Source organism: Tauraco erythrolophus, chromosome 27 (assembly GCF_009769465.1).
Source record: "Tauraco erythrolophus isolate bTauEry1 chromosome 27, bTauEry1.pri, whole genome shotgun sequence".
NCBI lineage: Eukaryota > Metazoa > Chordata > Aves > Musophagiformes > Musophagidae > Tauraco > Tauraco erythrolophus.
In genome coordinates, this window is record NC_141491.1 from 4,769,087 (window position 1) to 4,784,509 (window position 15,423).

General features: G+C 53.1%; 1 protein-coding gene across 1 annotated transcript; it reads right to left on the bottom strand.

Annotated features, from left to right (window-relative positions):
- FKBP5 (FKBP prolyl isomerase 5) lies at nt 1-13,681 on the bottom strand. The gene is given in 11 exon segments (XM_086627466.1): nt 1-108; nt 1,519-1,758; nt 2,718-2,858; nt 2,860-2,904; nt 3,411-3,494; nt 4,744-4,834; nt 5,572-5,728; nt 10,857-10,971; nt 11,824-11,966; nt 12,179-12,323; nt 13,574-13,681. Coding segments are annotated over 11 exon segments (1,374 nt in total). The 5' UTR covers nt 13,679-13,681.
- Nucleotides 13,682-15,423: the final 1,742 nt, after the last annotated feature.

Genomic DNA, 15,423 nt, shown 5'->3' on the forward strand with positions numbered 1-15,423 from the left:
TCATACGTGTCCTTCAGCCTCTTCATCTTCAGCACCAGGAGGTTTCGGTCCCTTTTCACAAGCTGCTTTTTCCGTTGCTTTTTCGACCCCGGTTTTGCTTGCGGCTTCCTGCAAAACAGCAAATAAAGCACATGGAGTCAGAGACAAAAGGAAGCAGCAGGCAGGTGATGGCGATGCCAGGGATGGGTATGGGCAGCCAAAATCTGCCCCCCCAGCTCCCCCCAGCCCATCGACCAGCGCAGCTCACACTGGAGGCTCCTGTTTCCTTGGCTCAGCGGCTGGTGGAGGTTAAACCTCACCGGCTCCGCCAGCTTTTGGGGAAAGTACGGGATCCCCTGGGAACAACGTGACCCACCTCGACGGGAGCGCAGCACCGCTGCAGTGCCGGGCTGGACGGGTGGGTGCGGGGCAGAGAGGAGGGGGACCAGGAGACAAGGCAGCAGCATCGGAGCGGAGATGCGGGTCTGAGCCATAGGTGCAGCCCACGCGCCCGGCCGCGGGCGCAGGAGCGCAACGGCACGGTAACACCTTACACCTGCGCCAGCAGCGACTCTCCCGGTCACAGCCAGCTCCATGAGCCCAGGCACGGGGATGGCTCCGCTCCCTGCTCCGAGCCGGTTATCCCGGCACGCTGCTCCCCAGGGTCTGCACCGGCCGCTTATTCCACAGCCTCAACCTCCAGGCTCCGGTTCAGAAGAGATTCTATTAAAAACGACCCGCACGGATGGTTGCGGAGCCGTGTCCTCTCTCGTTACAGCACAGCGGGTTTTGTTCAGAGGAATTTTGGATGAGAGCCTGCTACGAGACAGCGATCCCTCCGTACGAGCGGAGGAGCCGGCTATCGCCTTACCAGCTTCAGGAAATCCATACTATCACGTCTCAAAATACCCCTGGCCTTGCCAGGGATGGGATGACATTTCATTTGACCGGTGCCCAGGAGGTCATCAACAGTCATTAGCTGGGAACAGCAAAATGAAGGACAAACGCCAACCCTGTCATCAGCCCTCGGAACCTCGTGCCACAGACACTTTTATCGATGGCTGAGCGCTCGACAGCAGCCTCTGCGTAAGAGGGACCAAGACTTTTTGCAAGGGAGTGTAGTGACAGGACAAGGGGCAATGGCTTTAAGCTGAAAGAGGGGAGATTTAGATTAGATCTAAGGAAGAAATTTTTTAAAATGAGGGTGGTGAGGCACTGGAGCAGGTTGCCCAGAGAAGCTGTGACTGCCCCATCCCTGGAAGTGTTCAAGGCCAGGTTGGATGAGGCTTTGGGCAACCTGGTGTAGTGGAGGGTTTCCGTGCCCATGGCAGGAGGGTTGGAACTAGATGATCTTGAAGGTCCCTTCCAACCCAAACCATTCCATGATCCTATGATTCTCCCCATTGCAGCAGGCTCTATCCCTCCATCCTCAACCTGATCTGTAATTTAATTGGTTTTAACCTGTCTCTTCTCATCACAAAGCTGCTGAGCATCCTTCAGTGCAGCCTGCTTAGATGGTCAAAAACGGGCAACACGCACCTTTGCGTCCCTCTCCGCAAACTTTGTGAACATGTTGGCGTAGATCCTCCGGTCCCGCTCGTTGTGCTCCTTCGTTTTTTTCTGGCAGACGGAGATCTGGGATTTCGCTGCTTTGTTCTGTGGATTCACTTCCAGCACTTTTTGGAAGTCACATTTTGCCAACTCAAACTCGTTCATCAATAACCTGGCTTCGCCTCTCCGGTACAAGCCCTTCTCATTGTCCTGGTCCAGTCCCAGTGCCTGGAAACACACAGGTCCCCATTAGTGACTTGGGGATCCCCCAAAGATCCCTTTACGGTCAAAGCCTCATTAAATCTGCCAAAATTAGGACAAAGTGGCTCCAAGTCTCCAGACCATTTGTATTTTGCTCAACAAAAATCTACTCGTCGTCACCAGCAGCTGGCAGGTCATTAACACGGTTTAGTTATTTCTCCTTGCTTAAAGTCCCCCCAAGAGCGGCAGAATTGGTGGGAGACAAACCCACAGACAAGAAACCAGGTGTAAACACTAAACCTGAGCCCAGAGGAGCACGAGGAGCTCGCAGGCTAGAGAAGCTGATGGATGAAACATGTTTTTTTCTCCCTGCTTTAACAATGACATTATTTTCCATCAGTAAAAGCCACACACACATCTCAGAGATTATTTACCTTCTAGATTAAGGCAATCATCAGCTTTATTACCTTTCTCACAGGCAAAACGCTTAAATCTAAGCCTTTTATAAAAGAATTAACAGTTTCCTGACAAAGACAAGGTTGCAGCTCTTTTAGGGACTGGCAAGCCCCAGCCCAGCCCTCTACGGACTCGGGGATCCGCTGCAGCTCCAGCGCAGACAGCCTCTGCGTACCCGGATCAGCACCCAACACCCAGATCCAGCCTGGGCAGACCCCAAACAGCATCCTAAGGCTGTCACTCCAGGCAGTAACCCATCCACACAGATCCAGCTTTGGAAGAAAAGCTGTTGTAAATGCACACCCGGGTGGATTTTGAACCCCAAAAGGCCCTTTCGCTCCTGCAGTCTCCGAGCACACAGCACCCATGGAGACCTCGAGGCGCAGAAGTGACGCCGCCGTCCTGCTGCTGTTTGGAAATCGCTTCTTATATGAAAAGAAATCAAAAAAAAACCCCAACCCCAAACTCCCAATGAAAACGCTGCAGGAGGAGAAGATGCTCCAACCCACCCCGGGCTCGGGCACCTCTACCTTATCGCAGCACTCGACGGCTTTGGCGTATTCTCGCAGCTTCAGGTAGCACATGGCCAGGTTGAGGAAGGCAGCCAGGAGGAAGGAGTCGGAGGCTTTCGACTCTTTCTCGGACAAGCCATACTCCATTTCCAGCCAGGACAACGATCTTCCCGTACTGAATCACTGCCTGCAGGTATTTGCCTTCCTGGGATGGAGCAAAGAAGAGGCTAGAGGGACCCACACCGACAACGGCCCGCTCCCGACACATCCCGCAGATGTTTACCGTGGCGCGTTAAATAAGGAAATGGATGAAGGAGGATGTCAAATAACCTGCAAACACAGCGGGATTTGGCTGGAGCTGCGGGTCTGCAGCTTGAAAAGCCACACGGAGCAGAGGGGAGCACTGGGATGGCTCAGCCCGGGAAGGGGAACTGCAAAGCCTCCCCCAGCATCAGCCCTGGCCTGGGAAGAGTCCGAGCTGCTGTCCCGCTCCGCAGGGAGCACACGTGGATTCCCAGTGCTGGGAAAGGCAGGAGGTATCTCAAAGAGCATCAAGGAGTGAGAAAAAGGCAGAGGAAGGGCAGGACTCGCTGTCCTGTCCCCCACCCCCAGCACTGTTTAGGGGGCACACGGCTGCTCCGACGCTGACGACTGCGAAGTCGGTCACCCCGAATTTATTTCTAGCTCTGTCTCTCTGCCAAATCTACGAACCTTGAAGTACATGGTGCCTTTCTCCTTGACGATGGCAGCCTGCTCCAGCTTTTCCTTGGTGTCCATCTCCCACGACTCCTTGGCCTGCAAAGAGACGCTCGGAGCAATCCCAGCGGAGCCCGGCAGCCCACCCAGCACCCGGCAGGACCTGGCGGCTTTCCAGGATTGCTCAATAACGAGCTGGGAGCTCATCAGGGTGGCGTTTCAGAGGGCAGATCCAGTAGTTTTGTTAATTTGAGGGGCTGGGGACGAGGAGACACCCAGAGCAGATGAGGAGGAGAGCACCTGGAGCCCTTCACAACAGAGAACCCCCCACCATGTCCGGGACTTTATGCCGAGCAAGGTGAGGATGGCAAACCCCGACCAAATAAAAAAAAAACAAAGAAGAACAGGAGGGTGGGGAGGGACATTGCCCAGCAGAGAGGGGATGCGGTGGGTTTCGATCCCACCCCGGGCAGGGGGATGGGGTGGGGAGGGCACCCGGCCGGGGCCACGGCACAGCAGCACCCGCCCCATTCCGTGGGCATCTCCTGTGGCATCCCCAGCCTCTGCACGGGCACAGCTAGATCACTGCCCGGCCAAGTTCCTTGGGGGCAGCTGGTTGGGCACCCTGACTTCTATCTGTGCAGCCCAGGGAAAAAAAATAAAAGAAAAAGGAATAAAAGGGGAAAAAGGAGGGAGGAGAAGAAAAAGGGAAGAGGGAGAATAAAAAAGGAGGGGGGAGAAGAAAAAAGGTAAAAAAAGAAAAAATAAGAGAGGAAAAAGTCAGAGGGGGGAAAAAGTCAGAGGGGGGAAAAGCAAGAGGGGGGAAAAAGCAAGAGGGGGGAAAAAGCAAGAGGGGGGAGAAGTCAGAGGGGGAAAAAGCAAGAGGGGGGAAAAGTAAGAGGGGGGAAAAGTAAGAGGGGGGAAAAAGTAAGAGGGGGGAAAAAGTAAGAGGGGGGAAAAAGTAAGAGGGGGGAAAAAGTAAGAGGGGAAAAAAGTCAGAGGGGAAAAAAGTCAGAGGGGAAAAAAGTCAGAGGGGAAAAAGGTTAAAAGAAAAGGAAAAAAGGGGAGAAAGGGAAAAAAAGAAAAGGGAAAAAAAGAAAAGGAAAAATTACAAAAAGGAAAAACAAATAAAAGAAAGCACAAAAGGAACAAGGCTAGGAACAAATAAGAGAACCAGCCTTGGACCCCGGCCAGAAAAAGAAAAACAAACCAACAGAGAAGAACAAATTCAGAACACGGAGCTCCTCGGTGACGGATCCGCTCGCGCCGGGGCCAAAGGGTGGACGCAGCGGAGGGACCGGCGCCCCCGGGCGCGGGCAGGGACCCCCACCCCCACCCCCAGCCTCACCTTCTCGAAGCTTTTCAGCGTCACCTCGTACACCAGCTCCGCGTTGGCCTCGATGCCGTATTTCGGCTTCCCCGCCTCGCCGAAGCCGTACCTGGAAGGGCAGAAAGGGGCTGTCAGAGGAGCAGAGAGGGGAAAAATAAAAAAAATCTTCATTTCGGCAGCATTTGGCCATAAAACCAGACCCAGTTGCTAATTTTGGTTTCACACCTGGCTCCGTGCCCGCAGCTTTCTAACATTTTGGGGCCAGGGTGATATTATTCTCTGCAAGCAAAGATATGTGACAACATTCAATGCATTTATATAGATATGTTTAGAAAGATATAAATATATTAGAAATAAAAATATATATATCTGCAGAGGATGATTCCTTACATATGTAAAAAAAATTAATATATAAAACATATACAAATATATCTCTCTATTTGAAGAGGATGATTCCATATGTGTGTGTGTATATACATATATATAAATAAAAAAATATAAATATATATATATATATGGGAAATCATCCTCTCCAGATGCATCAAATCTCTCTTTTTATACGCGTTTCTCTGACCCAGCTGTGGCAATTTCCAGGGAAACATTTTCCTTTCAGCCACAGGACTTGGATAAACCCCTTTCACCTAATTTTTTTAAAGCATCTTGATTTTTAAATCTTGATTCCTGCCTACACGCCACCGGTCACTCTTGCTGTCCCTGCTGGCATCGCTAACTCGAGGCTCTTCTGCAGAGTCCTATTTTCGGGATCGCCATCTTCCACGAGCACTAAACGACCTCGGATGCTGGAAGCTTAAAAGGAGACGGTGTCACTGCGGGGATGCTCCGTACCGTGGTCCGAGGTAGAGGATGCAGTGCTCTCCCCTCTGCATCTTCTCCAGGGCTTTGTCGATGCCGATGGGGATGTCATGGTCCTCCCCTTCGCCCACCACAAACTTCACGTCTTTGCAGTCGAACCTGGTGCCGCCGCAGAACCCCTCCAGGTGAACTGTGGGGAGGAGAGAGGGGACGGGGCAGGATCATACCTGGAGCCACCCAAACCAAGGCAAGGCGAGCTCAGCCAACCATATCCTGGGCTGCATCCAGAGCAGCGTGGGCAGCAGGGCGAGGGGGGGGATTCTGCCCCTCTGCTCTGCTCTGTGAGACCCTCCCTGCAGTGCTGTGTTCAGCTCTGGGGTCCCCAACATCAGAAGGAGATGGAGCTGCTGGAGCAGGTCCAGAGGAGGCCACAAAGATGATGAGAGGGCTGGAGCACCTCTGCTATGGAGACAGGCTGGGAGAGTTGGGGCTGTTCAGCCTGGAGAAGAGAAGGCTCCGGGGAGACCTTCCAGCGCCTTCCAGTACCTAAAGCTGGAGAGGGGCTTTGGACAAGGGTGTGTAGTGACAGGACAAGGGGCAATGGCTTTAAACTGAAAGAGGGGAGATTTAGATTAGATATAAGGAAGAAATTTTTTAAAATGAGGGTGGTGAGGCACTGGCACAGGTTGCTCAGCAAACTTGTGGCTGCCCCATCCCTGGCAGTGTTCAAGGCCGGGTTGGATGAGGCTTTGGGCAACCTGGTGTAGTGAAGGGTGTCCCTGCCCATGGCAGGGGGGGTTGGAACTAGATGATCTTGAAGGTCCCTCCCAACCCAAACCATTCCATGATTCTACAAAAGCCTCCAGCCCTGGAAGGGAGGGAAGACACGGGGCTGGGGGCAGCCAAGGAGCCCCTGAAGAGCAGAGAGGGACGGGGAGGGCTTGGAAACATTGCTGAAAAGCAAAGCAGGCATTATCTCGCCTAACTAAGGACCAGACAACAGATAAACATCATGACTAATATGTTCCCCCTCGTACTCAACTGCACGAGTCAAGTCTTACTGGAACTGGATATTGCTCCTGGCACGCCGCCACGCAGAGTTTATCACGGCGATTACAAATGTTCTATACAGCGCTATACGCCTCGCCTTCCACCTCGAAAACAAGGCTGTGTTCTCCTGCCTCTAAGAACTCAAAGTACAAGATAAACGTTTTTTTTATTATTATTATTATTACTATTATTATTATTATTATTATTATTTTTTAATCTTCAACCAATAGCCGTGCTGTTCCAGCCCCAGACGCTGGCAGAAGCGGACAGCGGGTACCTGGCACATTCACCACCTGGTACTCCTGGCTGGATTTCCACAGCAAGATTAGTCTGTATTTATTCGATCCCGAAGACGTTGCGGGCTTCGGGGAGAGTTTTCTGTTCTTTGCGCTCTGCTCGCAGGGTACGAGGCGCACGCGTGCGGGTAGGTATAAAGTAAAAGCAATTTCATAAGGAACTCCTATGTACTGTTAAAAAAAAAAAAGCCAAAACAAAGAAAAAAAAGCTTTTAAGAGGAAAAATTCACGGTAGGCATCCCAAGCCGTGCTTAAGGACTCTGCAGCCTGGAAGGACACGAGTTTTACCTTTGCTCACTGCAGAGCAGAGAGAGGAGACACGTGCAAGCACTGCCAAGGGAGGAGAGGAGGGGGCTTGGAAGGAAAACAATCCTCGGGGCCAGGGGCTGCTCTCAGAGCCCCCCCAGCACTGTATGGAGTCGCAGGATAAGACCCGAGCTACTGCGGGGCACCGAGCATCCGTGCCGGATGCAGCCCAGAGGGTCCAGGTTCCGTACAGGAGAGCTGCAGCCTGGGCTGATGGAAATCTGCCCGTCTCTGCCCCATGGACACTTCCCTGCCCTGGGACCTATGGAAAGTCCCCAGGATGAGATGCACGGACCAAAGGAGAGCGCAGGAAGCCTCCCGCTCCCAGCACAAGTCCAGCCCTCAAGCGTTATCCACCACTGGGACACAGCCCGAGGATGCTCTCCCCACTGCAGGGACAGGGACGAGACACCCAGCTCTGCCTCATCAGCCCCCTCCTGCTGCCAAAGCCATGCTGGGACTCAAGCACAGCAGAGCGGAGGATGCTCACGTGCTTCCCAGCATCCCTGGGACTCATCCTGCATCCACCACCAGTGTGCAGTGACCACGGGGCTCAGGCTGGCGTGTGCTCACCTGGCTCAGGACAAGGACAAAAGGCAATTCCAGCTTCTCCGGGGCTTTTGCACCACTCAAAACCAAGCTGGTTATTTTTTTAAGCATAAGAAAGGGGAAAACTCAGCCTAAAACACAGGTAAGGCAGCAACCCGCCGTCTCCCTGCGAGTACCCAGTGAGTACGGATCCATAATCCCCGACCCCAAAACCAGCACCACAGCTCTCCCAGGTCAATGGGATGCAGCCCTGATGGGAAGATCCCACTTTAAGACAGGAGGACGCTGCGATCCTTCTCTTCGAGGATAGTTTCACTGTTTTAATTGCACATAAAATACACCGGGCAAAGAGGAGGGGGGGGGGGAAATCTCCGCTCGGGTTTCCAGGAGCAGGTCAGCTGGCTGCAGTCGCTCTTGGATTACAGGGGGAGGGAAAAAAAAAAAGCTGCCGAAGGAACATCACTCTGGTTGCAGCCCTGACTTATTGTTCTCTCGGTGCCTGCAGCGATTTTGTTTTTGAAGAGCTGAGAACAGAGTGTACCGAGTGCGGCTGGCACACGGACTTGATGTGCTGACAGCAATTTGTACTCAGATTAAAAACGGAGGAGGAGGAGGGGTTGGGGAGGGAGTGGGGGGGGAAAGGTTGTAAGGAAAGCTGGAATGCCAGATTTCGACTGCAGCTCGGGTTTTAGGGACCGGAACTGCGAATTAGGGTCTGGAAAAACTTAAAACCTATAAAAAAAAACCCCAAAAAACGCTTTTGAAACTCCAGCCTGGAGACGTTCACTCCTGGAAGAGTGGTTTCTTCCAGCCTAATTCCAGTGGAGATGCACCTCCCAAATATACAGCTGAGACAAACCATTGCTGCTACCCTGGGTCACAGCCTCGCCCCGGGACGGCTGCCATGATGTCCCCAGGGCCACCACGCCATCCCCAGGGCCACCACGCCATCCCTACGGCCACTCCAAGCCCATCATAAATAGCACTGCACTTGATAAAAAAAAAAAAAGCCTATTTACACCCAAAATGCTCACTGCAAGGCTGCCTGGTGCTGCTTCTCCTCATCCTCTCTCCTGGGGATATACTGAAGGGTCTCCCGTCCCTGGATGTACAGGGACATAGAGGGACACGTAGGTCCAAAGGCAGAGGGACTCTGGACTTTGGAGAGGGACTTTTTACAAGGGTGTGTAGTGACAGGACAAGGGGCAATGGCTTTAAACTGAAAAAGGGGAGATTTCGATTAGATGTAAGGAAGAAATTTTTCCCTCTGAGGGTGCTGAGGCACTGGCACAGGTTGCCCAGAGAAGCTGTGGCTGCCCCATCCCTGGCAGTGTCCAAGGCCAGGTTGGATGAGGCTTTGGGCAACCTGGTGTAGTGGAGGGTGTCCCTGCCCACGGCAGGGGGGTTGGAACTGGATGATCTTTGAGGTCCCTTCCAACCCAAACCATTCCATGATTCTACGAAAGGAGCGAAGTGTGGCCGGAGCGGGCGGCACGGCAGGCGGGTGCCCGCGGGACCAGCACCGCGCTCCCCGTCTCTGCCCTGCACGAGCAACACCGGTTACACCAGACCATCTCGGAGAGCGTTCGTCTCCATTATCCCCACCACGCACGCTCACACTCGCTGTGTTTGCTCCAACAGACGCTGTTGTTTGAAGGAGGTGAAGCTTTTGGGGGGGCATCAGGCATATGAGATTATTATTTGGCTCCTTACGTCCTTCCAGAGAGATGATTCCTGGCTGGTGCCTCCTTCCCCCTCCCGAGCCATTAAAGCATTGTCACGTTCAAGCAAACCTCGAGCTGCAAAGGGAACAACCATACAGGGACCAGGGCTCTCCCTGTCCTCCGCGCTGGGCACGGCGCTGCCTGTAAAGCGCTCGGAGCTCATCAAAACAAAGAGGAATGCTGGATCTGCGATGATTTCAATCATATTTAGTCTTTTAGTTTAATCTTTGGGGTAGCAGAGCTGGCTGGAAGCTCGGCTCGTGGCTGGTCCCCAGCTCGGATGCTCACCGCGGGAGAGGCAGACAGTCAAATTTGAGTCAAAACCTCATTTTTCCTTAAAAGCAAGGCTCGGTAGAAGAACCAGCTGCTTAAGGCTGTGAGCTTTATGAGCTGCCACAGCTCAGATCCAATTTCTCCTTCGCTAAAGGGAGTTAATCTTTGCGTACGCGAGCTCCGAATGAGAGAAAAGGAATTAAACGCCTCCCGTACGGAGGCAGCTCTGTGGCCGAGTGGTTCTTGGGAAGGGAAAAAAAAAAAAACAAATAAATGAGCGTGGCTTCCCTCATCCAGCCCCACGACATGTCTGCTCCAGAAACGTGACCAGAATGGGGACAGCCCGATGGGACCCGAGCTCCTCATCCTCCCACGTCAGGAGGGAGGATGCACCCCGTGCATTAATCTCTTTCCCCCTTCCATCAGCAGCAGCCCTCTGGCCGCAGGGGAAGGGAAAGAAAAGGCTCCATCCTGCAAGAGACAGGATAAAACCCACCAAAACTGCCGTCACCGCTGGAACATGGAGGCCAAAAAAGCTGCCGAGCACCTGCACCGGCGCCCGAAACGCTTAGCAAGGGACAGCACCGGGGACGGACGTCCCTGCTGCCGGTGCATCCCGGAACGCCTTGGACAGCACGAGGGGTGCAAAGGGGTCGGAGGAGACGGCAGAGCCCCGAAACCCCGCGGGGGTTTGCTCCCTCCGTCCCCCGCCCCAGCAGGCAGCTGAGCAGCAGCGGGGCTCGCGGGGACGTGTTTGCCGACACGGCTATGGAAACGGAGCGCGGGCTGTGTGCCAGCGGTGGCTCCAGCATCGGCTGCTCCTGCGGATTGAGGTTTTCAAGTCAACCCTCCCGGCCAGCAGCTCTGGCAGAGCCACCGCCAGAGCCGCCGGCGGCGTTGTGCCAAGAAGAGCTCGGAGGAGCATCCCCGGGCGGGCGGTGAACCGCGGCTCTCCCAGCTCTTCTCCATCCCATCCAGCCTCCGGATGGATGTAAGCGCATCCCACCGTGATGCACGGCCACCTATAACCCCTACAGTGCCAGCAGCTCCTTGCTAAGCAGAAGCAAACGGGGCAGGGTCACCCCTCCAGCACCCCCCCCACATTGAGACCGGCACTCACTTTCCACCGTAGCACCTTCGTTAGGGTTGGAGTAACCTTCTCCCTTCCTCTTGATCCTCCGGATTATCCCTCCATCCTCAAACAAGTCCTCGCCTTTGAAGTCAAGCAGCTCAACCTAAAAACAATTTAAAAAAAATTTAAAAAAAATAATAAAAATTTAAAAAATAATAAAGAAAAGGCGGGTAGAGCTCGGGGAAGGAGGAAGGAGAGGAGAAAAACAACAGAAAAGCCACAGAGCCGCAGTCCATCGTCCGCTGAGAGCCAAACCAGCTCACTCTCCGTTCAGCTGACGAGCAGAAGTTGCCCACAAAAGCCGGCTCCAAGCCACAGCATAAAGCACCCGATTTATTAGAAACTGGGACACATCCAGTACCTGAAACGTAACACAAAGTTAACAGTAAAAATAAGTTTATTAAGGGTAACAACACGGCTGGTGCTGGAAGATGCCATGAAAGGTGCCCGGACCGGAGTGGGCAGGAGTTTCCCCTTGGCTCTCCGACAGGACCAGCTCCGACCCACGGCTTAGTCCCAGTCCGACTGGGAAGGACTAAGCTTTAATTCAGGACAGACCATTCCTCCCCGACGAGCCCAGCCTGGTGCCAAAACCTCGTCCTGCCTCCCACCCCATGGCACTCATCAGTTTTTAGCACCTGGAGGCATTTCCCAGCCGTTCCCTCCTTCCCATGTGCGTTTTTAAACGGGAATCTGCCCGTTCTCCCCGCTCCCAGTCCGTCCCCAGCCCCGGGGCTCTGCCCAGCCGGAGTTTCAGTCCCAACCTCCCAGCTCAGCCACATTTCTGAGAAAACCCTGGCAGCAGTTCCTGGAGCAGAGGGACATGTTTCAGGAATCCAAGCTGGTTGCCTTTTTTTTTTTTTAATTTTTTTATTGGGTTTGGTTGTTTTTTCTTTCCGAGCCGGCTGGCAAGGCAGAAGAGGAGCGAGCGGGTCCCCGTGCCAGCGTTACTTGCCTCGAAAAAGAGGGTGGCGTTGGAGGGGATTTTGGGGGCACTGCCGGCGGAGCCGTAGGCGTACTCGGGTTTGCAGAGCAAGTAGCAGATCTCTCCCTTCTTCATGGTAGCCACCCCGATGTCCCATGCCTTGATTACCTGACCTAGGAGAGAGGCGGATGTCAGGCAGGAGGGAGCGACTGGCAGCCCGAAAAAAACCCACCCAGGTGGGTGCTGCAAGAATGGCAGCCCCAAAAATAAAAAAAACACCCTCAGAAGTCACTTTGGGCAGGGGTGGCACTGTCCAGGTGTCCTGCAACAGTGTCCCACCTCCAGGATCATGCCGCCCTGGGATCACCCCCCCGGCCCGGCTCACCCTTGCCCAGGCTGAAGACGAAGGGCTCGTTCCGATCGCGGCTGGAGTCGAATTTTTTACCGTTGGCCAGTTTGCCTTTGTAGTGGACATAAACCTTGTCCCCGATCATGGGGGACTCATCTTCGCTCCCGGGTCGTTTGATGATCTGAGAGAGAGAAAAAACCACTCGTGAGAAGGGAGCCCAGGGACAGCTAAGGATGGGCATGGAACAGATATGGAGAGACAGATATATACATGCACACACACACGTTTTTATATATACACACATGCATGAATACATCAAAAAACATATACATGTGTGTATATACATAAAATATATACATAGAATCATAGAACGGTTTGGGTTGGAAGGGACCTCAAAGATCATCTAGTTCCAACCCCCCTGCCATGGGCAGGGAAACCCTCCACTACACTATGTGTGTGTATATACATAAAATACATACATAAAATATACAAACATGCTTATACATAAAATATATACATGTGTGCATATAGATGAAAATACCCACAAGCATGTACATAAATATATATACACACACATGCATATATGTAAAAATATATACACACGTGCATATACATAAAAAAATATATATACACATGCATATACACACAGAAATATATGTATGCAAAATATCTGTATCTGCATGCATATACAGCCCAGTGCTGCTCTAAACCACGGGAAGGCTCGAGGTGGAGCCATCCCATTTGTCCTCCCGTCAGCCCCTAAAACCAAATCCCAAACGGGAGCCCTGGTGACGGAGCGGGACCGGGAGCTGGGATGTGCCCGTGCTTCGCGGAGGTGTCTGGATAAACACCCGAGGTGAACACGACCGCGCTCGCTCTCGACCCCAGCACGTTTTTTGCCCACTGGGGTGTGGCATTTCACCACTCGCTTCTTGTCAACACTTCTTTTTTCTTTTTTTTTTTTTTCCTTCTCAGCCTGGAACGAGCCGTTCCGGGGCTGGGGATGGCACGGGGGAGGATGCTATTCTTAGAGGAAAGGTCCTACTGAGTGGAGAAGAGCGAGCTGGAGAGCGGAACTATCCAGAAACGGCCCCGAATATGAAAAAAGGGGTTTTGGAGCAGAGTGGGTGCCCTGAGTAACGGGCTCTTTCTAATGCTTTGCAGATTTGCAGCTAATTGGCTGATTAGGAACACAACAGCAGCGACATTCATCAGTCCCAAACACAGCCCCATCCTCCTTTATTCCAAGCAGATGCTCATCTCCTTTGCCTGAGCATCTTCTAGGCCTTTCAACTTAAAAAAAAAAATAAATGAGTCCCACCACCCTGGCAGTAGGACATGACCCCAAGGGTTGGGGATGCAGCCCACCGACGCAACCACACACCCCAAAACAGCAGGAAGGGCAGGACCCCTCCCGGCAGCCCCCCTTACCTTCAGGACCCCCCGGTCTCGAGCCGGCGTGATGTCCTCCCCACGCTCGGCGAGAGCCGCCGCCTGCACCTCCCCTTCACTCTTGGTGGCCTCATCAGTGGTCATGGTCTCCTCACATAAGCCCCGGAGCTGGGGAGACACGGCAAGTGCTCCGTCAGCCCCAGCAGGACCACGGGACAGGGTGTAAGAGGAAAGGGTTAAAGAAAACGAGCAGCTGTCCCAGCAGGGCCGGGGCAGGAAGCTTCCAGCACATCTCAAACGTGTAGAGCGGAAAATCCCTTCCCAGAGGCCACCCAGGCTCTGCTGAACCACGGGGCACAGGAAACCCCGATGGGTGATGCCGGCCTGGCCGTCCTCATCGCCCCGGGACAAGGGACAGCCCCACGGCTTCGTCCGGCCACTGCGATGGGGATGGTGATGGAGCCTTCATCTTCAGCCTCCCTGGGTCAACGCTGCACCCCTGGCATTGCCCCAGGAGGCTCCTCCAACCAGAGTTCTACCCAAAAAAGCACCGGCAGGTAATGCAGGTGCCAGCCGACCCGCTCCTGACACCAGGCCAGAACTTCTTCTCATGGAAAATGGAGATGGAAACTCATCTCCTGGAAACCCATCTCGGGGCGCTGCACCCAAACCACCGGCACTTTCTGCCGGTGATGCTCTACTGAGCACACCCATTTTGATGCAGGATCAGTGTTGAAGCTCCTACACCGGGAAACATCAAGGGCAGCAGCGAAGCCAGGAGAGACGAACAAAACCAGGAGAGACAAACAAAGCCAGGAGAGACAAACAAAGCCAGGAGAGACAAACATGCTTATGGGCAAGAAGCAAAGGGCTGATGGCTACCAAGCTTCACCCATACCTTCTGGCTCACGTAGAGGTGGGCACCCCTTGGGAACGGGTGCTAGAAATACGTGCACCAGGTTAGCCTCTGTCTTTTGAGTTAGTTTATACAGTTCAAGACTATTTTCCACAAGGAATCACCTATTTGTCAGAGCCTCTGTTATTCGGAAAGCAGCACCTCAACCTTCTCTCGCCCACCAAGAACACCCCAAAACGAGACACCAAGCTCCAAGCCTCAGGCAAGCGAAGCATCACTCCGCGTGGGAAGACCTGAACGCACATCAAGCATCTTCTCCAAAAACTAAAGAAAACCCAACTCCAAAAGAATCCCAACTATCTGGGTGGACAAAGAGAAAATTCAAAGCAATACTTTAAGAAATCAGAGGGCTTTTTTTTGAGCAAACAGCTGCAGCGCCACGCTCCCAGCGGCACCGCGCGAGCGGAAAAGCCACGTTTTTCGGTCAAGCGCAGCCTTTTTCCAACGCTGCCTGGTGCAAAGAGACTTGCCAACGGTTCAAATAACATTATTTCCTGATGATTTCCTTCAGACCGTAAGGCTATTTCGGTAGCGCTGCGCGACACGTAATCAAGGAAACATGTGACGGAGAATTAGAAAGCGATGGGTTTTTGAAGACATAAACCAGATCTATTAAAGTCACTCCTCATTGCGAAACTTTCCCACAGCCTTTGGTGTGGAAGCTGACGTTAACCAGCGGGAGGAATCATTCATTCGGGGCACTCGAAAAGAGCAAAGAAAGGATGTTTTCAGCTCCAAGGGCAGATAAAGTCGCGCTGCAAGAAGAATTGAGCTCCTCGCACCCGGGTGGAAAGGGAAGAGCTGGAGCCCGGCCCCTCCTCCCCGGCACAGGAAACCACCGAGACACAAAGAGCCCTGCAATGGAAGAAGCAAATAGAAAAATAAGGGAACTACTTGCTGTGATGCTCAATTATCCCAGCCTTTGGGGTAATGTTTAACGAGATTTTGTGTCTGCTCCCTTTCCCCTGCTCTG